This window comes from Lytechinus variegatus, chromosome 10, assembly GCF_018143015.1.
Source record: "Lytechinus variegatus isolate NC3 chromosome 10, Lvar_3.0, whole genome shotgun sequence".
Lineage (NCBI taxonomy): Eukaryota > Metazoa > Echinodermata > Echinoidea > Temnopleuroida > Toxopneustidae > Lytechinus > Lytechinus variegatus.
Window position 1 is genome coordinate 23,487,714 of NC_054749.1, and position 26,944 is coordinate 23,514,657.

The 26,944-nt window shown below is 34.9% G+C and overlaps 2 protein-coding genes across 2 annotated transcripts in view; both read right to left on the reverse strand.

Annotated features, from left to right (window-relative positions):
- LOC121422394 (FAD-dependent oxidoreductase domain-containing protein 2-like) overlaps nucleotides 1-9,928 on the reverse strand; it is a 30,857-nt gene extending 20,929 nt beyond the window's left edge. Inside the window, exon 1 of the mRNA XM_041617404.1 lies at nucleotides 9,782-9,928. The gene's annotated coding sequence lies outside the window, so the exon portion shown is untranslated. The remainder of the gene's footprint in view (nucleotides 1-9,781) is intronic.
- An 11,623-nt stretch (nucleotides 9,929-21,551) lies between these two features.
- Nucleotides 21,552-26,944, reverse strand: part of LOC121422442 (nuclear pore complex protein Nup85-like) — a 30,878-nt gene continuing 25,485 nt past the window's right edge. The window contains exon 19 of the mRNA XM_041617485.1: nucleotides 21,552-23,354. Coding sequence (XP_041473419.1) covers nucleotides 23,244-23,354 — 111 coding nt within the window. The 3' untranslated portion in view covers nucleotides 21,552-23,243. The remainder of the gene's footprint in view (nucleotides 23,355-26,944) is intronic.

Here is a 26,944-nt window from a genome sequence, read left to right on the forward strand (position 1 = left end):
CAAAAATTGGAACAATTGGAGCTTTATTAGGGAATAAGAGGGAAAAGTATGATTTTGCTTAATAATTATGCATAAATTAGCATAATCGCTTAATACCAATTTGCATGAAATAAATTACTGTATAGTATTGTAGATTATGTCCAAGACAACCTGCGCGCAAATTTTCGGCGTGATTGTGCGGCCAATGGCCGAGATCTCAAGGGGGGGGAGGCCCCCCCCCCCCCGGCCATATCAACTCCCAAAATACCCTGGCCTAGATAGGGTTACAGGTAAGGGCATTCAAGGTGTTGTTCGAACACTCTTTAAAGTTTGGTTAATCGAAACCAAGTCTTACTAATGCACTCTCGCATTGTGAATACTTCTACTAATATTCAACTTTTTGTGTGATTGTATGACCACTGATATTTTTAAGAACAAAGAGGTGTACCCTCATTTTGCTTTTAATTAATCAAAAATAACTTCATAACTCACCATGAGACTTAAAACTTGACATCCCACAGAAAATGTTACCTAACTGAATAATTTTTACTGGTTACTCACATTACATGATGGTTACTCACGTTACAAAGTTACTCACGTTACAGTTTTTCTTCATCATTTTTATAAAAAAATTGTACTTTTTAATGATTTTGATAGTCATCACTGTGTCAAAGATTGTTTGAATGAAGAGAATTTAAAATCCCACCAATTAACTGTGAAGAATTTTTCTCTCAGAAAACAAAGTCATTTTTTTCGGTTACTCACGTTACATCACCTGAGCAGGTTGCAATATTCATTTTTTAATGAGTACTACAAATTTACTTGAAAATCTGTTGTGTATTTTAAGTAATTTGACTCTTCTAAACTTCAAAAATTTATAAAGTGGTATGTTGTTGCAATAACAAAATGGTAATAAGGCATATTTCATTTTTCACTATTTTTCTTGTATTTTGGTACAGAATGGAAGACACAACTTTCGACCATTTTTTTCCAAAGTATACATTTGAAAATAAACTTTTTATTTCTTGTTCCTGAAACTATCATGTATGAAGGACTTAAAGTATTAAAAAATTCAAGAAAATATTGAATATGAATTTTTAAGCTCATGTCCACAAACCTGTGGAATTGCCCATTACCTTTACTTTAAATTTCCTTGATGATAATTCAAATCTTTCTCCTTTTATGCCCACTCATTGTTTTTGGTGATAACCTTTGAGCAACAATGTCACAAATCAGCAGGATCATTCAAAACAAATGGGCGCTGAAAGGAAATATGGACTCATGTATCCAAATTTGCATATAACATGCAGTGTTTAACTCTGACATGGCTTCAAATTCCAAAATAAACATCAGGGCACCGTCTTACAAAGAGTTGCAATTGACCAAATCAATCACAACTATGGACGGCCAGCAACGTCAACATCTAAAATATAAATTTGTTCAAAATATTTTCTAGATTTGATGTTCATTCATACATTCATCATTCTCTTAAAGATTCAAAGTGATTCTGTTTGTTTAGTAAGGAGATTGTGCAAATTTCCTGTAAAAAAAAAATAGTATGGATGGATTTCCATACAGTTGAGATTGATTGGATCAATCATAACTCTTTGTAAGACGGGGCCTAGGAATCCATGTATCATAATTTTCTGAAAATACCCCAAGAGGAAAACGTGTACTGATTTCAACAACAAAGAGATAGTATGGCAAAGTAAATTGTAATGTTCACAAAGCTCTCTGAATGTAGATTAAAGCGTGAACATTCATATTTCCTTGAGTTTCAAATGGATTTTCTACTTTACATGTAGTCATATACTATCAGGTTACACCGATTTCAAACATTTTCTCTGGCTGTTTTAATATTAACATTTAAAAGTAGAAGAATCTTAACACTTAATTTATTCAGGACTATACAATGTACCTTTTTTATACAGAGCCTTTATTTACAGACCCAAATGTCTTGGAAATGTCCTCAACACATTCCCATGTTTGAATTCTTTTTGTAATATTTTTGTTTTAATCATGTGTAGATTATCAAGATAAAGCAGTTACATTTATAAATAGTTGTTAAATGATAAAATGTCCACATACATGTAGGACGTGATCACGGATGTCGGCTTTACTTTTACTTTAATTGGGTTTAGTACTCCATGCACACACCTCGCTCAAATCGGACCATAAACACATAGTGTTGGGGCAAAAAGTATATCCTTTATTTACAGTGTAAGTATTTTAGTCTTTTTATACCCTTAATCGCAAATGGACCGTAAACATGTAGTTTTCCAAGCAAAATATATACTAGTACCTTTTTTCAATATTCAGTGTTTTTGACACCCTTATAATATGTACATAACGTGCCATATCTTGAAAAAGAGATCCTTTTTTGTGTTTTTGGGGTCATGCATGGTAGTCACTCTTCAATAGAAGTGGCCCGCAAGCCCCCCCCCCCCGGACATATACATATACAACTGCATTTCAATAAAAATCTTCCCATTATTGAAGTGATTGTGGATTCAAAATGCTAAGTCTCTTTGTGGCATTGGAAGAGTTAAACATGGAAATACAAATTCTTTCAAAAGAAAAATACTCAAAAAATAGTATTCACTTTAGACGGCTCCTACATGTATACTGAGTGTACATGTACAGGATTCTCATTTAGGAGAAACAGGCGGCGAGTTCGAGAAAGAGCTGCCAAAGGGAAATACCGTCTTCAAATTACAACTCTTTGATTTCCTGTACCTTCAAACGTCTATAGCCATTGCTCTCAGACAGAAGTGTTATCACCATGGTAACAATCGATTTCTTGTCTGTTTGCATTACCAGCATTTTCTAATGGTATGTCAATACAGTGTGAACACGATCGATGTAGTATGATATGGTTTCTTAAATCTGTCCGGATATCTTCTTTCAATAGCAGAGTATTTGATATTCATGGAGAATTAGAAGTGCACACAGAATACATTATCACATGTATATGTGTAAATGTTTACTATAACCATTGTAGGTGGTTATACTGTAGTTCAAAACCAGTTTCCTACATGATACCAGGATAGAAATATTAATCTCAAGAATAACTATACCTCAGAAAGTGTTATTTTACTTACTACTACTACTACTACTACTACTACTACTACTACTACTACTACTACTACTACTACTACTACTACTACTACTACTACTACTACTACTACTACTACTACTACTACTACTACTACTACTACTACTACTACTACTACTACTACTACTACTACTACTACTACTACTATTGCTTCTTCTACTTCTTCTACTTCTACAACTAATACTACTACTACTTCTACTACTACTTCTACTACTACTTCTACTACTACTTCTACTACTGCTACTACTTCTACTACTGCTACTACTTCTACTACTACTACTACTACTTACATGTAAGTACTACTTCTACTACTACTACTACTACTACTACTACTACTACTACTACTACTACTACTACTACTACTACTACTACTACTACTACTACTACTACTACTACTACCACTTCTACTACTACTACTACTACTACTACTACTTCTACTACTACTACTACTACTACTACTACTACTACTACTACTACTACTACTACTACTACTACTAATCAGATGCACGGAGAATGAATCAACAATACTACGCCGGGCACTGTGATCTGACATTAGAGTTGGTAAATCGTAAAACAAATTATTTGTATCCCTCCATACACAGTAAACAAAATTTAAAGGTCTCCTTCCTCAGGTTTTACAGTCAGGGATGCGCAACAACAGTACATCAGAAATCTTAAACTAAGTTAAATAACAGTGGTAGAGATAGGTGAAAAATCTCCATAAATTTCAACTTTTGTTTTATGATCTCTCCAATAAATTGTTTGTACCCTCATTAAAAGTCATGTAAACGTGCCATCGAATCTATCCTTTAAGGATTTCTTCATTGTCCATGTTTCTGAGCCATAAAAGGATACTACACATGTCCTACTTCCACACAAACCATAAATCTGAAACTGAGAGACATCTAAGACAACTTTTGAGTGTGCCTGTATCATCCTATACACTGAAAAAAAAGCTGCATATAAATATTTTCAGATTTGGAGAATTGTGATTTACCGGTAATCATTTTGATTGGGTAAACACGTTTGACCAGGCAGTACTCTGTACTGTATGAATCTTAAAATATCAATTAATCCCTGTGTAAATAATGCTAATTAATTAAATTTTGTTTTGATAATAAACTCCAAACTTACATGTATGGAAAAGGACTAAAATGGGACACATCTTCAAGTAAGCTTTTATCAGAGTGAGCACTGCCGCTGATGAAATGTTCAACTCAGTCCTCAAATGCAAATTGTAAAAAGAGTAGCATAGCTGTAGTGTATAAAAGAACAAGTCCACCCCAAAATATGTCCATCTGAATAAAAAGAGAAAAATCCAACGAGCATAACACTGAAAATTTCATCAAAATCGGATGTAAAATAAGAAAGTTATGACATTCTAAATTTTCGCTTAATTTCACATCCCGGTCGGTATGCAAATGAGGGAACTGATGACATCACTCACTCACTTTTTCTTTTGTATTCTATTATATGAAATATTCTAATTTTCTCATTGTCCTGTGAAATAAAGTTTTATTTCTCCCTGAACCAGAGGAATTATGATTATTTAACATCATATGGTTCAGTCAAGTTGGTCCTTATTGTGAAATCTGTAAAAATTGAAATATTGTATAATTCAAACAATAAAAACAAAAGAAAAAATGAGTGAGGGACATCATTGATTCTCTCATTTGCATATGTGACTTAATTGTGCATATAACTATTTTGAGAAAAATAAGCAAAACTTTAAAATGTCAAAACTTTCTTATTTTACATCCGATTTTGATGAAATTTTCAGCATTATGCCCATCTAATTTTTCTCTGTTGATTCAAATCAACATTCTTTTGAGGTGGACTTGACCTTTAATGATATCTTTTAATTCCATTTAATATTTAATCAATTTAAATAATTTGAATAATATTTAATTTAATTCACCAGTACGACAATACACCAGACGGTGGACTGTACTGTTTCCAGAAGAAGAAGACTGCTGAATGAAAGGCATATACATGTACATGTAAAAATCAATAAACTCCCACTCATTCCATGGGTTCACCATGAAAAACAAATTCATTTTCTCTTAAAAAAGATAATACAATCACAATGACAAAAACAATCTTCTACCTGTGCTGGAATGAATATTAAACCGATCACCTTTTTTCATGGAGCAATCATCTGCTCAAATTGCATTTCTCAAGAGAGATACTGATTCACTGCATTAAGTGTCATCACCATGGAAACACATCCTAAGAGAGTCTCATCGTTTACAAGACAAGTGTGCCCTTTCACAAATCTGGATTCTCCCGATTCCCATATGGTAGACAGATATCACAGGATAAAAATGCTTGATTGTTGATTCTCCCTCTCCTCATTTTCGTCCTCCTCTTCTTCCTTCTTTTACTCCTCCTCCTAACTCTTCCACTTCTAATCACTTTTCTTTCTTTTTCCTCCCCCTCCTTCTTCCTCTTCTTCTCCTCATTCTCCTCCTTCTTCTTCTCCTTCCTCAAGTTCTTTTCCTTCTTTCAGTTCTTCTTCTCCTCCTCCTCATCACCTCCTCCTCCTCCTCACCTCCCCCTCCTCCACCCCTCCTCCTCGTGCTTCTCCTCCTGCTTCACCTTTTTCACCACCCCCAATAAACTATCATCATCATGATGACCATCATTGTCATCATCACCATCCCTAGATCATCTTCATCGTCATTATCATCCTCGAATTTAATATTATCCCTCATGTCCTATGTATCCCTCGCTCCCCCCCTTCTCTCACCACCGCCACCAACATCATCATCATTAAAAATCAAATATGTAATCATCATAATCAATGAATATAAATAAAGTTCCCAGAGCTTAGGTTTTTTTTCTCTCTCTCTTAAAAAAATACACTGGTAACTTCATGATTCCTATTCATAGTATGGCCATACAGTAACTACAAAAGAAAAGAGAAAAAATAGAATGCAATGCATTATATAGGCATATGAACCCATAATGCCCAGTTAAGGTTGCAGAACAAATGCAATCAGTGAATGCTTGATTGGTGATGAGAAACCTATTTAAAGTCTTGCCTGATCAGTAGTAATGGGAAAAGATAAAAATAAATCCAATTTATATTGTTCATCCTACCATCTGTCTGTAACCATTCTGTATTCATTCATTTATAAATATTAATGAATCATGTATTGTACTTTTAATAATTAATACTTAAAACATACAAACTATCTTCATCACCAAGGTATGTACAAGGAATGTATAAAAGATATACCGGTACTTCACGAAATCTTCGATGCACAACCTGCAGATGTACATCTCTAGCAAACAAGGAATGTGAAAACCAATGTCTCTCTCTCTCTCTCTCCATTCTTCTTTGTTCATCTTCTCCTTTAAACATGCACGTGCACTTTTACTTGAATTCTTAATAATAATATGCCACAGCATTGCTCTTCTATCACAATTGCTATGTTTTAATAAATGTATAATATTACCAATTATTATTATCATTATCATATATTATCATCATTGTTATTATTAGAAGTGGTGGTGGTGGTGGTAGTAGTAGTAGTAGTAGTAGTAGTAGTAGTAGTAGTAGTAGTAGTAGTAGTAGTAGTAGTAGTAGTAGTAGTAGTAGTAGTAGTAGTAGTATTACCTGCCAAAAAGCTTCCACAGTGGGAATAGAATTTCTGAAGAACCTGAGGAAAACAATGGGTCAATAAAAGGCAAATGATGTCTATTTCAGGAATAATTTTGAAGAATAGGAAGGATATCATTGTTTCCATCATTATCATTAACCCAATTATTACTGACAGTATGACTATTTCTATTTTTAACCATCATGATCATCATGGAATATACAGTTTGTCTTTGAACACAGTAGAATTTCTTGGGACCTGTTAAAAAATTAATTTACATATATCGTCGGCAGTCATCCGAACCGTCGTAATCACATACGACGGTTGAAAACCCATTTCAGAGATAATCGACTTCAAAGTTTACTGTAATTTTCACACTTAGTTCTCCAGCCTTACAACATATTCATTGCCAGAAAAATACATGGTTGGAAAGACCAAGACAACTGCTTGACAATGGTATCATTATTGTTATACAAAACCAAGGATTATAGAAAATATCGCAAAAGAGCTCCTTGCTTGTAATTTCGGTTTGAGCGGTTTAGATTTCTCCTGTACAAAAACGCCATAGGGAATACAACAACCCTGACCGCGATTTTAATGAGCGCGGTCAGTCAAAACATCATATCGCTTTTCACGTGCAAAGTCAATGCAGCGCAGATTGCCGATACGACAGTTTGGTTGACCGCGCGCACTGAAATCGCGGTCAGTCCAAACGTCGCATCGCTCTGCTACAGTACACGTTTCCAATGGGATTTGCGCATTTTATTAAAAAATTGTACGGCATCGTCGTGAAATTGACTGATACGACGGTTCGGATGAACGCCGACGATATAGGCCTAACAGATGCTTCGCAGTTTGGTCTGGAAATTTGCTTAGGATCTACATGGGAGGGGTGGCTTTCCCAAGTTAGAACACCTGCTATAGTATACTGGCCATGCACCTTAATCAATATGCCAATATCGATTAAAGAGAGTGTAATTAACTTGGAGGGCCAAGGTCATACACCATCAAATATAATTGTGAATTTATAGGAACAAGGGAGGAAAAGGAGACGGAGACAAAGGGGCGGAGGTAAACACAAGATTCAGAATTATACACAAGGAGTGATATGAAAACTGTACATTCATATACATGTATATATGCAGAGTAGATGGCCTGGCATAGGTGGGAGGTTGGGAGAAGTTTTAAATCCAAATATGAAACACAGAATCAAGGGAGGGTAGTTGAAAAGGAAATGAACCTGAATAGAGAGATATACCAAGTTCCCCCATATCTGCGCACACGCGTATCTACGCAACTCCAGTAAAAGAAGATATGCAATGAACACAGACTTTTCCCATGCCGTACATAGACAGATATACATTTAAGAAATCTGACTCAAAATGGTGGAAAAATAATGAATTTTGGGCATTTCATGTAATGGCCTCAAAATGCAGGATTTTTCATCAAACTCTCCGAATCGTGTGCAAAGTGAATGGGTGCGCAGACATGGGGTACCATTTTTTTTTTCAATCTGAAATTGACTGCCTAAGGGTTTTTCCAAGAAAATCCTATATTTCTTTCAAATTTGTATGAGATATTTGGTACACTTACTCATAATATAAGCAACATTGTTATCTGAAAAATTTTGTGAAATAAAAATTTATGTTAAATCTTAACTCAAAATGTTAGGCGCGCAGACTTGGGACCGCCATCAATCAATGTAATACCAGTACATGAATGATATTTGCATAGGGGACTATTCTTAATTCAGGGAGGTGATACCATGGGACATGGTACAATGTACACCTACCTGACGGGGATAATAAATAATAATAATTCATAAAATTGATTAGCCGCTTACTAAGGGTATTTCTTTCTAGTTCTTGGGAATAAAATTAGTTGAGGGTGGATATGACACAATGACACATCTCGGGGGCCGCAGAACGGTTTTCTAAGTGGGGGGGGGGGGCTGACCATGCTAAAAATCACAATCATATGGTAATTTTTTACATTTTTGTACATGGTTTTGGAAAAAAGTGGGGCTGAAGCCCCCCCCCCCCCCAGTTCCGCGGCCCCTGAATCTTACAGTTAATTCAAAACATTAAAGGCAGTGAACTTGTTTAGTGTACCCGAATTAGGCTTCATAATCAGATAATTTATACAATCCATCATCATGTATTGAAATTATTGAAGCTGGAAGACAACATAGACTTAATAAGAGCTTGGGGGGGGGGGCAGTCAAATACATTTCTGTACACATGCTTGACCCAAACTTTAAAGGGGTGTTTTTTCCAGCACTTGTAGGGTATTAAAAAAATTTATCTAAAAGAGGGTGGTTTTAAAAGACTAATCTATTGCAGGCCGGGTCAAACGTATTAAGGGTGTTTTTTCCAAAGCTTTTTTTTAAGACTAGCCAAACATGTTTAGGGTATTTTTTTTCCCCAGGCTTTTTCCCTGGGGCTTTTTCCTCCTCGTTTCTGAAAAGTGTTCGGACCCGAGACATATCTTGTTTTTAATAGGCCAATTAGGGGTCATTATTGACATTCTGTTTAGGGGTCAAAATGTGCAAATGAAGCCCGCAAAAAACCAGCTTGTTTAGGGGGTGTTTGGAAAAAAATGTGGTCATACATGTATACAGCAATTCCTTTGACTGCCCCCCCCCACACACACTTTTTTTCCTGCTTCTTCTTCTGGAAACAGTACAGTCCACCGTCTGCATCTGGTGTATTGTCGTACTGGGGTCGTGCTGCGGTCTATTCCGAGACCGAGGTCGAGGACAGCTTGAAAGGCCTGCTTTCAGGGCTTTGTTTGTAATTTGATTGGATAAAATCATGAAATGAACATTGATTGACTATGTTGAAATCATTGAAGAATAATTATCTAAATAATACCTATAATATTGCAACAAGTAGGTGCGGTCGGGTTTCGTTCTAAATCTACGAAACGCCGCCTGCACTCACGCCGGCTCTTCCCGGAAGAAACAGATCACAACGACACCCAACGTCCCAAGTCCAAGGGAACCTGAACTGAAGAAATTTGAAGCGCAATATTTCAAAGAACTAATTTTTGTAAGGTATAATCATAAATGACGAAGACTTACTTTTCATGACAGCAACACGAACCACTTAAAACAAATATGACAACATCAGATCTGGATTGAAGGAGACCCAAGTTAGATAGGAGAACACATTTCCTCACAAATGTTTACGAGCGTTAGTTGTGCAACTATCGTAAATGATGTAAATGGTAGAGTTACAAAATCCCGGAATAGTCCAGTCAGGGATATGGAACATCCCTGGTCCAGTAGACGGTCTCATAGGCCATGTACAAGACCCGGAAAAGTTGTTAAGTACAAGGTTTTTTTGTTGACTCGTGTTCTAGATGGGTATTGAAGTAAATTCAGCTTGGTTGCCACCTTGGCAACCTTGAGCAATTTTTTTAATTAGCCTAATTAGCATAATCATCTAATTAGCATATGTACAATATTTAATATACTACTTCCCTTAAACCAGAAAGACTAAAAACATAAATAATATCATTTTTCTAAGAGGTCCTGTGACGTTGAATCCATGCATAACAATATTTTAAATATCTAAGTTATGCAATTATCGTAATCAGCCTAATTAGCATAATGAGCTAATTAGCATAAGTGTAATACACTGTATATATATATGTATCTGTGGATGTCTATCCAAAAAAATCACAATACGTAAATAATGCAACATTTTTATGGTTTTCTATAGCGAGGAATTCATTTATGACATTATTTTTCCATTTTAACCAATGTAATCACTGTAATTAGCGTGATTAATAGCATAATGCACTAATTAACATATCCGTGTGTAATATATATAAAATACATATTTCATTGTCATTTCATATCGAGAATGCCCGAAAAATGAATAATACAGCTATCTTACGGTTTTCTATGGCATAATTAGCATAATTAGCATAATCAACCTAATGCACTAATTAACATATACATATAGATTTATTTGTCCATAAGTACCGTACTAAAACAGCCTGAAAACAAACAATACAGCTATTCTATGGTATTATTCTATGAGGAATTCTTTTGTGAAATTATTTTTCCAGTTTAACAAATGTTATTGTTTTAATTAGCGCAATTAGCATAATGCACTAATTATCTTATGAGCAATTTATATTCCTTTGTCATTTTATATCAAGAATGCCCGAAAACATGAATAGTACAGCTATCCGAGCATTTATTGTGACTAGGAATTCACTTATGACATTATTTTTACCTTTTTACCAATGTGATTTTTGTAATTAGCATAATGCACTAATTAACATATATGTGCAATATGTTTATGTATATGAATATATATAGATATATATATATAAATATATAAATATATATATATATTTATATATATATATATATATATTCCTTTGTCATTCTATATTGAGAAAGCCTGAAAACATAAACAATTACAGTTATCCAATGGTTTTCTATGATGAAGAATTCTTTTGTGACATTATTTTCCCCGTTTAACAAATGTGATTGTGTAATTAGTGCAATCAGTATACTGCCCTAATTAACATAATTAACAATTGGATAACATATATATATATATATATATATATATATATATATATATATATATATATAATTATATTCCTTTGTCATTTCATGTTAAAAAATGCCCGAAAACATGAATAATACAGCTATTTCATAGTTTTCTATGTCGAGGAATTCATTTACGATATCGTATTTCACTTCAAACAATGTTAATGGTGTAATTAGCTTAATTGACAACGAAATATATGTATTACTGTATTTTAATTACCACTAACCATAGGATAGCTGTATTTATCATGTTTTCAGGCACACTTGATATAAACTAAACATAGAGAATATGAAAAAATGAAAATCCATAATTTATTGTTCGAAATAGACATGAAATGAATATTACTCCGAAAATTTGCTTTGCCCAATTGATCGTGGGCCCGGCAGCCGCTGAGCAGGGCCAGATCGACGAAGCTCTATCCCTTTAATCGTTGAACGTCAAACAGGGTAGCAGCAACTCCCATCTTTTAACGTCTTTTGGTCTGACGCGGCCGGGGTTTGAACCCCCGACCTCCCGGTTGTGAGACGGACGCTCTACCAACTGAGCCAACACACTGGTCATAGGAATATATACTTGATATATTGCACATAGATGTTAATTAGTGCATTGGGCCAGTAATTCTAATTAAGTCATTGACATTGGTTAAAATGGAAAATTACTGTCATAAATGAATTCATCAACATAGAAAACATTAGAAGAGCTGTATTATATTATGTTTTCAGGCCGATGTAGACAGTACTTTGACACAGAAATCTATTTATTTCAAATATATATTAATTAGCGAATTATGCTGATTAAGCTAATTATAACAATAACATTGTTTAAAGGAAAAAGATGTCACAAAAGAATTCCTCATCATCGAAAAACTATAGGACAGCTGTATGCCTGTATTATTCATGTTTTCGGGAATTCTCACTCAGTATAAAATGACAAAGGAATATATATATTGCACATATATGATGATTAGCGCATTATGCTAATTATACTAATTACGACAATTGCATTGGTAAAAAGGGGAAAAAATAATGTAAGAAATCAATTCCTCGTCATAGAAGACCATGGGATAGCTGTATTATTCATGTATTCGGGCATATTCGATATAAAATAACAAATGAATATATGTATTGCACATATAATTATGTTAATTAGCGCATTATGCTAATTATACTAATTACGACAATTACATTGCCAAAAAGGGGAAAAAAAGAAATTAATTCCTCGCCATAGAAAACAAGCATAGGGTAGCTGTATTAATCATGTTTTCGGACATTCTCGATATGAAATGACAAATATATATTTCTATATGTATTACACATATAGGCCTACATGTATATGTGTTAATTGTTAATTAGTGCATTATACTAATTATGTTAATTATAGCAATTACATTGGTTAAAATTGAAAAATAATGTCATAAATGAATTCCTCGCTATAGAAAACCCTTAAAAAGATGCATTATCTACATATTGGGAATTTTTTGGATAGACATCCACAAATACGTATATATTACACTTATGCTAATTAGCTCATTATGCTAATTAGGCTGATTACGATAATTGCATGACTTAAATATTTGAATTATTGCTATAAATCGATTCATCGTCACAGGACCTCTTAGTAAAATGACATTATTTATGTTTTTAATCTTTCTGGTTTAAGAGAAGTCGCATATTACATATCGTAATATGCTAATTAGATGATTATGCTAATTAGGCTAATTAAAAAAATGCTCAAGGTTGCCAAGGTGGCAACCAAGCTGAATTCACTTCAATACCCATCTAGAACGCAAATCAACAAAAAAACCTTGTACTTAACAACTTTTCCAGGTATGAAAAATATCTACTGGACTAGAAGTAAACAAATGCAATGCTGCATGCATGCAGAATAACTTGTCTGAGCAAGGAGATCACCCCTCTCTCCCTCCTTGGTTTGAGCAGCATATCTTTGACATCGCCAAGTGATTATTTTGTTGATTACTAGAATTAGAAGTAGATCTGACGAGCAGGAAGGTCTATCCCGCAATGCACAATTTTGAAAACTACTTATGACATTGTACAGTATTCACAAAGTTTTGCTGTCTGAAAAGTTACTACAGTGCGTATCAAAAAAAAAAAAAAAACGGGACAGATTTGAAAAGTCTATAAAATTTTTGTTTCAAATTATGATCTCTATATTTTGGTGTCAATACGTGCTCTGGAGTCTTATCCTTTAAATGCCATTAAAATAATTTAGTTTCGTTCATGCTTGAGCGAACAAGGAATGTTTTTGTCTGGGGTAAAAAAGGAGGCTTGCGCCAAAAATGGCATAAAATGATAAATATGATGGTCGGAGTTCTTGCTAATCAGCCTTACTTCCTCTTAACCTTTTCATAATCTTTGCCATAATTTTATGCGGTCAAAATTCATTTCCAAATCTACTTATTTGCTTGAATAGTTCAGTTGTTGTTCATTTTTAATATGTTATCTTTTAGCTTTCAAAATTCCTTCTTCAGGCAAGAACATTTTTTTTAAACCAAAGTATGGGAGAGCGTGTTTTTTTTTTCAAATCCTTTCATTGTGTGCTACAAAGGTTATGGTGCCTATGAACAGTGGCATACTGAGGATGGGGGCTCAGGGTGCCCCCCCCCAAAAAAAAAAAAATTATGACCAAGGAAAAAAAGTTGAAAGGAAATTAACAGAAAACATACAAAGTAAAATATGATATCATTTTCTGAATATTATGTCAAAATCACAAGATTGGATATTTTAATAAAAAAGTGGAAGTTTTTGCTTGCTCGCTTCACAACTTTTGATACATTTTACCCGATCTGCCATATCTTGCTCCTTCAAAATTGACTCAATACACCATTGCCATTGAAAGACATGAATCCTTTCCTGTTTGTCCTGTCAAGCACATAATTAAACTTGGTGAAGGATTCAATAACCCCTTGAAAATAGGATTCATGTCTTTTATAGGTACCATAACATAATTTGTTTCACATAATAAAAGGATTTGAATAATTAGAAATTCTCCCAATTAATGATGCAAATCTTCTTACTTGGGTTGACAAAAAGTCTCTTCTTTTCTTACTTATAATATGAAGGAAAATTCAAAGGTAAAAAAAGTTTAAATGAAAAACAATATAATTCAGGTAAATAAATAAATTTGTAAATGAAATTTGACAGCATAATTCGAAAATTATGTCAAAGATAATGAAAAGATTAAGAGGAAGTCTGCTGATTAGCCAAAAGTCTAATCATCAAATTTCTCATTTCTGCCATTTTGGCGCAAGCCTCTTTTTGAACCCCCGACAAAAACGTCCCGTGTTCGCTCAAGCATGAACAAAATTGTTTTTTTTTAATGGCATTTCAAAGATAAGATCTTAGAGCATGTATTAAAATCACTATAGATATAATAATTTCAAACAATTTTTTATAGACGTTTCAAAACTGTCCCGTTTTTTTTATACGCACTGTATAGGGCAAATATCTATGAATTAGCCCCCATCCCCTGACAGTTCATTCATTCATTCACATCGTTCGTTCGTTCATTCGTTCATTCATTCATTCATTCATTCATTCACATCGTTCGTTCGTTCATTCGTTCATTCATTCATTCATTCATTCATTCACATCGTTCGTTCGTTCATTCGTTCATTCATTCATTCATTCATTCAATCAATCAACCAATCAATCATCAATCAATCAATCAATCAATCATTCATTCATTCATTCAATCATTCATTCATTCATTTCATTTCATTTCATTCATTCATTCATCCATCCATTCATCCATTTATATGCATTTATTTCGTTAAAGATTAACATTTACAAACATAATCGATATAGAGAAACACAAGAAATATAAACAATTTACGAAACGAGGAGACAGCGGTTATTTAGAAGGCAGAAAAGTAGCTGGTGCTGCCACCAGAACATCCCCCCCCCAAAAAAAGTCAAAACAAACAATATACAACACCTAAAAACATACGTAACATAAACAAAGTATGCCCTATAGCAATAAAGCCTGTAAATACATGTATAATTAAGTATTGTGGTTGTCTATTGAAAATGATTTTGACGGAAAGGGAAGGGCTATCATTTACAAATAAATGAACTAGGTTTAAAGGTCAAGTCCACCCCCGAAAAAAGTTGATTTAAATAAACAGAGAAAAATGAAACATGAATAACGCTGAAAACTTCATCAAAATCGGATGTAAAATAAGAAAGTTATGCATTTTAAAGTTTCGCTTATTTTTCACAAAACAGTTCTATGCTCAACTCAGTGATATGTAAGTGAGAGAGTCTATGATGTCACTCACTCACCACTTCTTTTGTTCTTTAGGCCTATTGTTTAAATTATACAATATTTCAATTTTTACGAATTTGACGATTAAGCCCCTCCTTGCCTGAAGCACAAAATGTTAAAATAATGGAATTGCACGTGTTCAGGGAGGAATGAAACTTTGCTTCACATGACAATGACGAGAAAATCAAAATAAATAAACTGCAAAAGAAATAGTGAGTGGGTGATGTCATCGGTCCCCTCATTTGCATACCAAACTAGCCTCTTGTCGAGGCCCTGTCGGCTGCTTTCCGAGCGAGCATGACGAAGCTTCGCGAATTAGGAAATCCCTCGCTTTGCTCGGGAAGCAGCCGCCAAGGCCTCGACAAGTGGCTAATACCAAACAGGATGTGCACATAACTGTTTTGAGAAATTAAGCGAAACTTTAAAATGTTATAACTTTCTTATTTTACATCCGATTTTGATGAAATTTTCAGTATTAATCTTGTTTAATTTTTTTCTCTTTCTATTCAAATCATTTTTGTTGGGCTGGACTTGTCCTTTAAGTTCCGAAGCAAGTCGAATCATTTCATTGCAGAAAGCCTTGTATAAATAACCCCGCCGTATATAACTTTCTTAAATAATTTTAGGCATATTTCATGTAGTCCTATTGCAGGCCGATATGAAAACCATTATTTTTGTATGCCTGTATTCAAGGGCCAATAATTAAACATAGGGGCGGATCCAGGATTTTCCAAGGGGGGGGCACATTATCTTGAAAAACAAAAGGAAGAACAAAAAAGGGTATTCATACACTTTCGGGGGGGGGGGGGGGCAATACTCGTTTAACGGCATTTTTACGTTACAAATTTTATTTGTGTCTCTCAAGGAGGGGGGGGGGGGCGGCTGTGCCCCCTTCCCGTGGATTTGCCAGTGATGAAACATTATTGTCTTGAATTAATTTCTTCCCCGTTACTTTTGATATTTATAACTTTTCATATTCATGCCCAAATTTATTCATAGTGCACGGCTATCGGATTTAGGACACTTGTTTTATCCTTAGAACATTCATAGGCAAATGAGTAAGTCTATCCTACCAAAAAAGCTCATCGTTTAAAGAGAGAGAGAGAGAAAGAAAAAAAAGTTGAATATAGAATATAAAATTACAAAGCTGTAGTCTAAAACCCCGTCTAAAATTTTGCCAGCTAATTTCTCAAAACAGTTGTCTTTCCGTTACCATGGTTACCGCCGGCGCTCGTGTATAGTCATCTCATAACATTTTCTTGCAATTTCCTCCTATAGTATGTCAGGGTTAGGCATTAAAGTTCTGCTTTCGACGAGGTCAACTTTGATAACTAGTGGCGTAATGAAGGGCGTAATGTGCCAAATATTTTGAGGGGACCAGAAATTGCGCATGGGGAATAATTTCTAAATAAAGAGGTGCATTTTTTTAACCTTTTTAATCCGAAATTGAAATTTTGTGATAGAATTTGACATATTCAGATAATACATTTCACCCACCCCGTTTGAATTTCTTTTTTTTCTCTCTCTCTTTTTTTCATGGTAGGGAGAACTTATTTATTGCACGTGAAGTTAAAATAATGTAGCGGTGGTATTCATTTTTTTTTACCCGGGTTGTGCTTTATAGATTGAAACTGATGGCATGAAATGTACTGGTACGTGCAGGAGGACTAAAATATGGAGTGGATCGGTTTCTCTACAGTGATTTGTCTGATATTGATACCCGAGCTGACAAATTCCTACGGGTATATACAACCAATCTTTCATTAAATATGCATTTCTTATGCCGAGAGTTCAATCCTTTTTGGAGAACAGTAAAAGTAAAACGAAGAGAATATGTAATATCCTGTTGATACCGTTGTGTAATATGAAGGATAATTGAGACACATGGGGATTAAGGAAACAACATGGATGTATATTTTTACGATGTCTAGTTCCCCCAATTTCAATTCCGTTCTCTTTCTATCTCTCCGTGTCTTTCATTCTCCCCCCCCCCCGTCTCCCCCATACAGCTTCTCTAGTAGTTTCTCGTCTCCAATGATTCCTTCCAATCAGTTTTGCTCCCATTCTCCAGATTTTTTCGGAGGAAAAAAGTGGTTTAAGTCTCATCGACTGGATGAAGGTAGTGATGATGAGGATAATGATGTTGATAATGAAGATGACAAAAAAAATCTTATCTGGTCCATCCTACGTTCCCCAAAGTGCGGCGCGCCGCGGCAGGATAAGGGCTCGGTCGGATCGCCGCTGTTTTTTTCTTCTCTATCACTATCAATATCACCTTATTCATATCACCATCACCACCATCATCTTCTTCAAACCTCTATTGTGTATCGTAGTCCTACCATCACCATCGTCACCACTTTCTATCCCTAGAATACCTAAATTCTCTGTGTCCAGTTTATATTTCATCTTCTTATAGGGCAGCACTATTGGGAGGGGGCATGGGGAGAACCCTCTTATTTTTATTCAAGTAGCGAAAAAAAGAGGTAGGGAAGAAAAAAAGATAATGAAAAATAGATGTTTGTGTCGCCTCACTTTAGTCATAATCACCACCATAATTCTCTGCATCATCCCCAATACCATTGCAAACAAGGACCAATTTTGGCCGAACCTTATTTTCTGAAAACCCTAAATAAATATTTTTTTTATCATTGATAGACATCAGGACAGTCCTGTTTGGTGGGAAGAACTTTTCTTTTCATTCCATTTCTTCCCCCCTTTTTTTTTTGGGGGGGGGGCTCACAATCAATTATTCATTCCCTTCATTAAAAAGAAAATGATACTGCTTCTTAAATAATATATATCTTCAAATGAGATCAAATGAGTGCAAGTTAGGTCACTTCATGACTTATACAAGACTTCAATATATTTTACATATATAGTATTTTCAACATATAACTCCAGAGCTGATGATTTTCCATTTACATAACATATACCTTACACATTTCAAGGCATGGATCTAGGACGGGGGGGGGGGGGGGGGGTTGGCAATATTGGCATGTGTTCTGTCAGATTTATCAAGGAATGGTAATTTTTTACATTTTTTGCAACCTGTTGACTGGGTTTAAAAAAAGGAGCTAGTCAATGTATCACAGTACATCAATTTAAAGATAAGTTTAGTTTAAATGACAAAAGCCAACAGCCCCCCCCCAAAAAAAAAAAATCTAATAAATGAGGTCAATTATCACTCAATGTGACAGTGTGTATTGAAGAAATATAAGCATGGACATCATAACTCCTTGAATTGCAACTACGTGAATTGCTATTACAAAATCGCATACTCAAGCTTTAAAATATACTTTACCACTGGCATATGAAAAATTACCAGGAATTTTGAGCTACCTACCTAGTCATTTTCCTGCAGTGATAAAATAAGAAAAAGCTGGTACTCTCTAGTTCTTTTGTATGACAGCACACCTCTATAACAATAAGAGCCCACAAGTATCTGTGTAGCACCACTTCATACTATTATGGACATTTACAATGGGATTGACAGGTAACAAATACGTTTTTACTTCACATGATTGACAAAAGGGCATATGTGACCAACCACACCAAAACCAACAATAAGTTGCCCAAAAGGAATTTAAATACTTTCATTGAGTTGAAAAAGAGCAATCCTAAGCTTCAAACTGATGTGTATCTTGTCAAAATTGATTAAAAATAACGCAGACATGTACTTGATTGACTTTAAAAAAAAGTGAGAGCTTCCCAAAATCAAGAGAAAACAATGTTTTAAATTCAGGGTTGATCATTCACGCATTAGATGTACACTGTGCAATCTCAATGAGATTTCCAAGCAATACACAAAAATTGTGTCACAGAAACTCTTGTATCTTGTTTTCTATTCAACTTTACAACTTGAAATTTTGACAGTATGAAGAAGGAAAAAATACGCTTTCAAAAATATAAATATGAATTTTTTTTCATCCCTTTGGAATGGAAGACAAAATAACTGTTTTGGCTATGTACAGAGAACCTTCCCTGGCAACATATTGTTGGTTTTGGGGTGGCTGGTCACATTGGAAATGTAATTTAATCCTAAAAAGACTGGTGGGGGGGTGATTCAGCTCCCCCTCGACATTTTTCGCAAGATGTCCGCTGCGCGAAATTTTTTGACCGCGTCACTCGCTTTTTACTTTCAAGTCTCGCTTAACTTTTGAAACCAAAATTGTGACCCCCGGGTACGCGGTTCCGAAGTAACGCAACATTTTGTAAGTGCATGCAGACCCAAAATTACTCAAAAACATGAATTTGTGTACAAATCGAATGCAAATAGTGTTTTTAGCCAAAATTCATAAATGTATCATTATTTTTCCTTTTACTGCTTATAAAATCAATTTATTTTGTCTTTTTTATGTTCAAAATAAAGTCCCCAACAATTTCCATTGAAAAAACAACAAAAAACAAAGAAATACATAAGAAATTTAAAAAACAATAGAATACATAAGAAAATAAATGTGAAATTGAATTTTTAAAAAAATAAATTTGATCAGATGCCCATCTAGAGTATTTGAAACAAAAATTAGCATTTCAGGGGCATTATTTTATTAATTATTGCAAACTATGATTTTACGCATAAATTAGCATAATTAATGAGACATGAGATTTTTTTTGCAGAATTTGAGGTTATAGTTTTGTAGATAATGCCATCGGTAACGCGTGTGCCAATTTTCGTCGCGATCGACGGCCGAGATCATAATCAGCCCCCCCTCCCCAGTCTTCTTAGGCGTCGAAATAGCCGTCTATTTAGGGTTAAGTAACTATTGGGACTTTGATGTTACTAAGTAAGCTGCCTAAAATAATTCATCATTTATTTTGACTTTACTCGATATGAATTATTAACTATTCATTCACAATCATGTCATGAGCTTCTCTAGACACGTTTCAGTCAGGTCCCAAGAAAGTGGCTTCTTTTATCCAAGTGATATTCATGACTTGAGATGTTTTGCATATTTAATGAGCTTGATGCGGACCAAAACACCTCTTTTTCATTTGGTCATTGCTGCTCTAATTGTGCATCGAATTTCATGATTTTGGTACCATTGTAAAGAAGAAGAATCATTCTTTCAGGTCATGTGTTTGAATCTGGTCAAGATCACACTTTTCATTGACCAAGTACATAAAGCAGCTTGAAAACAAGAATACTGCACTCTGAATGGTCAAAGAGACCACACACTGGCAAATTCCAACAGTTCCAGTGCCTGGGCTCATTGGAAGGTCACACTTCCCACGTGGTAATCTCCTCAAATTACCCGTGCCTGTTGTTCTGTGAACCTTATCCAGCCAATCAGAACTCTAGATTTCATGCAAGTACAAAATTTCAAAAATCTTGTCTTGTACCTTGGTGGTAAAAGTGTGATCTTGACCCAATAAAAAGGTGCTGCATATCAAGAGAAGCATTGTGAGAAAGTACAGAAGTTCAGCTTTATGGTGATGTTTTGAGGCTCAAAATAAAAAGTTTTGCACAATTTGCAAAAGAAAACAGAGGAAGGAAATTCAGTTTTGAGGCACATTTTCAGGCCAGAAATTTACTTATTTTTCAAAATATTGTATACAAAATAAATGACCAATATGAAAGAATAACATTATCTGATGGTGAAATAATGTTTCATTTAACTATAGGTTAAAACAGTAAATTCTTAGAGAAAGAAAATCTCATGAATCATGATTCAGCCACAAGATGATTTGGATGAATCTGGCCTACTTACTCATTAGCATAGGGACCTGCGGTCTGACTGGGTTTGATAATCTCTTCGGGCTTGGAACACATTAGCATTTATTGACATAAGTGTGGCAATTCACTCCATACACTGAAAATGTTGCTGCTTCTTGTCGGAATAGGCAACTGATCATGGGGGAAGATGCTTTACTGAAAGGGAACATTGCTGTAGCTACACAGGCATATGTAAGTTATCAACAAGGACACAAATTTAGTGATAGTAATACTAGTATAGTACATAAATGAAATCATTAATTCAATTTTTCATTCCATGTTTTAATTATTGACATTTAAAAGTACACTGTACAAAAATCCCTGTTCTTGTTGCATTCACTGCTCTTGAGCTTCATTTGCTAGACTTTTTATTTCTTTATGACTAAAGCTCTGAGCCTCCATCTCATATGCCCAGATTCTGAAACCTGGTTTAACTTAGACTATGGTCTAACTCTGTGTTACAATTATGGGAAATCTGACAATGTCAAAAACCTTGTTTACATTTTTGTTTGTTTATGTTTACTCTGCTATTACCTCATGCAATAATGGTGAAGAAGACAATATTTCCTGACAATTATGAATGATTTGATTGTCAAATATACTTTGATTAATTGATCTTGTATTGTTAGAGATTATTGCCACAGTTGGATATCTATAAATTAAACCACAACTTTATATCAGAGTTAAAATTAAATGCAGTTCAAAATACGGGTCTTGATCATTTTGTTTAAGAAATTGGGACCGTCTTATCAATACTTGCAATAAACTATGATAAACTCAACTATGGAAAGCTAAAGAATGAGGCAGATTAATCAGCCCTTTTAATATATTTTTTTTCAAGAGACACCATGATCAGAGCTCCGAGTCTCCTAGTAAAAGTAAAGATAACAAAAGGAGCAAGTCTTATGTGTTGTGATTCATTCAAAGTAATCTTAACTATGGCAAGCTGAAGAACGGGTAGAAATATTGGCTCATACTTGTTTCAAGAGACATCGCCTTCGTTCTGAATCTTAGTATGAATGAATTTTGTCTTATTATTTATAGAGTAGTGATTCATTCACATAAATATCAACAAAGGAAAGCTTGAGACAAAGTAATTCATCACATGATAGAGTGTACAATGTCGCCAGTCAGTCAAAGATATCCACGGCCCTATCAAAGCAATCTACATTTTTGTCTGGAGACATCATGATCTCTTTTATGACCTATACAGTTCTTTAAACAATGCCTTTACTAGGTTAGTTTATTCAAATTGGTGATGTCAAGTGGTGATCTACAGCTCACTCAAAGTAATGAAAGTAATGACTGCAATGTTCCTCTTATTTTATTTTTTTTAATTACTAAAAAAAAAATGTGAGACCCAACAACATAATTTCTGTAAAGATCCAAGGTCATCTCAAAGAAAATACTTTGCTATGCTCTGTTCAATTCAGTTTGTTTGATGAGACACCTTGTATCATAACCTCTGCTCCAGTCATAAGGCGTACGTTCAGTCCAGTTTGGGTTTTCACAGGACAGCACATGTCACTGGTTATTATCTGGCTGCAAGAGCTTTATTCATTTCCATTATGTTGTTTGTTTTTATGAGACACCATAATTAAAGTGTGAACTCTGCAGTTGTGTTCCATTATTTAGAAGCATTGAATGCTCTGTTCAGTTCACTGTTATTTCACAAGACCACTTCATTGAATCATGATTTCTACAGAGATCCATATCGCACTATACTCTGCTACATTCACTTCTTTTGATGAGACACCATACATCATAACCTCTTCTGGCTGCAAGAGTAAAGTCAGTCCACATGATTTTTTTTAAGACACCATATACCATGATCTATGCTCTGGCCACTAGTGCTATGTTCATTCAGGTATTTTGATAAAACACCACAAATCATTATCTATGCTCTAGCAACCGGTGCCATATACAGTCCACTATCTGGATACTTTTTCATGAGACAGTGTGTAGTTATATCATGAGTTTTGCTGTGACCCATAACCCTCTTGAAGCAATGCCTGTGCTATGTTCCTTGACAAACCAAGCTGAAGCAGCTCTAGTTTCTCCTTCTCCAATTCAAGTTGACCCTAAAAATACAAAAATAAAGATATTGGAATAAATTATATTATTTAACCATGAAGTATATAAGTATATAACAGGTGTACTGGATGTTTTGGTAACCTGGCACTTGCAACAGCAACAATTGCTCCACCACTATTTTCTCAAAAGATACGTGGTTAGAGATAAGATAAGGTGTTCGGTGCAAAATGATGCAAGGATTAGGGCTGATTTTGGTATTAAAGTAGTTGCAGTAAAACACTGATTTTTGTGAGAAAGTCTGTAAAACCAAGGTTAAGTATCAATATATCATCGTGGATCTAGATCTGCTAGTTATAAAAACTGAACTTTGAGAAATCATAATATCTAGCTAAAAACGATCACACTGAAGATCGCCAACACAGATAGGCACACGTGGGACAGTGTATTATTATTGCTGGAATAAAGACCCAACAGAAGTGACCGAATCCGTGCTTATTTTGGTTATTTCTCAGCAATTACATAATTTCTTCCAGAATCCTGTGGCACATATTTTTTATTCATACAAACAGACACTTGCGTGGTCATTATATTAGATTCTGTAAAAAGTCATTTTGAGATCATTCCCACAACTGGAATTTATCTTTAATACATGGATATTCTATGGGAGCAACTGTTGCAGGAGAAAATGCCATAGAACCAATGTTTACTCAACTCTTCAAGCAAAAAAACATATGTTGATCATAGTACCTTGATTTTCTAAGAATGACGAGAACAACAACATGTCAATCTGTTTGAGACGGGCTGATTATAGTATAACATACCTTTCCCATAGACCCCAGCCAGCATATATGTGGGCTTAGTCTCCAATGGGTTAAGGAGTCTGATGACTACAGGCAAAAAACAATTCAGGGGCCTGTCTTACAAAGAATTACGATTGATCTAATCAATCATAACTCTATGGAAATCCATCAGTGTCATAATTTTTTTCTACAGGAAATGTGCAAAATGTCCTTTGTAAACAAAGGCAAACACATCAAATTATCAAGAAAACAATAAATTTATGAATATACATCATATCTAGAAAACATTTCGAACTATCATGCATTTTAAGTGTTGACCTTACTGGCTTTCCATAGTTGAGATTGATCAGATCATTCGCAACTCTTTGTAAGACGGGGCCCAGATCCCTAACAGATGGAAGTGTCAAAATAAAAGTTCATTTATTTCAACCATCTTGTTATGGTGTGATCATTAAATTGCACACATACACACAAACACACATAAAAGGGTGAATTCATAATGCTGCTTATAATGCCAATGGATTTCATAGTGACAGAGAGTAACCGCCTTTATCCAGCTGCATCATCGCTGATGCCCAACCCTATTAATTGAAATATGGCTGTTTGTACAAGATGAAGATAAAAGTAACACAAGTAAAACTGAAGTACAGTATACGGCAGTTCAGAGGGAAAAGATGCTGGGAGACTAGCAAAGGTAAACTGACACCAGATAAATGAGGTTGGATTGTATTCTGAAAATTTTTAAAGTGGAAGTTCGTCCTTCGATCAAAAGCTTTATGAAAAATCCTTGCTCTTTATTGAGAATTTAGTAATGAGGAAGTCCTTTTTTCAATACTCAAAAAATACATCTCTTACCTTGGTACCCCTAAATCTTAACAAGCTCTTGTGTTACAATTAGTCTCTAACAATAAAAAGGATTTTCTGGGCTACATTTCAAAACCTACTGCAAAAACTGACAAAAATCGCCTTTCAGAGGGTCATGGGTTCAAATCCTAGCCATGGTGTGTTTTCCTTCAGCAAGAAAATTTATATATGCTGTGCTGCACTCGACCCAGGTGAGGTAAAGTGGTACCTGGCAGGATTAACTTCTTGAATGCACTGAGCACCAGTGATGGTAGCTCGAGCTGAAGCTGGGATAATAATAGCAAGCTCTTTGTATCCGCAGGCAAAAAGCGCTATGTAAATCCAAAATCAACCACATTTGATATAAAGCTCCAACACTGCAGTGAGCAGGGATTTTCCATGGATCTTTTCAGCATTGGGGGGGCAAAATCAGGCCCCCATGTAATTTTTTTTTTCCTGATAAAGAGGCTTCACAGGACACTGTAGGGCATATGCTTGGTCCTGAAAATGACCACACAAACTGTAAACAGGATGTGCTTTGTGATTAGTATACCAACTGGGGATTAGTCTTATGACCCTCTCCATGAACATTTCATTGTGTGATAATCTTCTTTTTGTCAACTTTAAACAATGGTGGGAGAGATAGAGTGCCTCAATATTTCATTTCATTTCATTTATTGATTTAACCATTTTAAAAACAACAAAATTACAATGTTCAAAAGATACAAATGCAGCAAGAGAATTAAATACAAAGTAGATATTCAAAGATACAAATATGATTACAATAAAACATAGTACAAAAGTAAAATGGTTAGGGAACCCAGAAGAAGCAAAAGCTTGTTGATAGGGCTCCCTGCAAGTAATAATCCACACACACACCACACTCATACACACCTGCGCTGCAAGATGAGAGAAAGTATAGGGAGAGAGAGAGGGAGGGAGACAACAGTAAATGGGGAAAGAGAGAGGGAAAAGAGAGGAAAGAGTGAAGAGAAAAATGGAAAGAGATATGACGAAGGAGAAAGAAGGAGTATAGTATGAAGTAGGTATACAGTGAATACTAAGGCTAAGCTCTAGAATCAGACAATAAGACTATTACGGCAAAGGGACTTAAAGCGAGAAAGTGTGGCACTGCCCTTGATATTCATGTCAAGAGCATTCCATTGATGAATTGCATTGAAATGAAAAGAATGTTGAACAGTGGCAGTGCGCACCTTTGGTATGTGAAGTTTACGACTCTGACGAGTGTTATGAGAATGTACATCAGAATTTAAAGTAAACAAGTTTTTAAATATATGGGGTAATAGATTATGATGATATTTAAACATAAAAATTAATGTACCAAATGAAACAAGCGGTTGCACTGGTAGAATCCTGAGTTTGTGAAATAGCGGTTTAGTGTGTTCATGATAGAGAGAATGAGATAATGTTCTAATTGCTCGTTTTTGGAGAATTTCTAGTTGTTTTAAATGACTTGGAAAAGTATGTCCCCATGCAGTGTTACAATAAATCAGATGAGGTAATATTATACTATTATATATGGTAATAAGAATATTCTGAGGTAGAAAATATACTAGCAATATGCAATCCATTCATTTTATTGGTTCTGTTCAATACCCGCTGATTCTGAATTAGTGAAGCCAGGGCTTTAGTATTCATGACCCCCCCCATCATTATTTTGAAATCAAAGAACAGGTTTACTGCATGAAATTCAATTGCAATTGATACATATTAATAGGGCTGAATTTAACAAGGTTTTACATTGATCATCATGTACCATCAATCATACACATGAACTATGTGATCACAGTCTTAACCCTATGAGCCCGGGCTATTTTGAAATTGCATAGACCGGGGGGGGGCCTAATAGGCTCCCCCCTCAGATCTCGGCCGTTTATCGACCGATTGCGACCGAATTTGGTGTGTGGGTGTCTCATTATGTATTTTACAAGAACGCGTTGTCAAATTTGTGATATTTATTATTTTTTATTTAT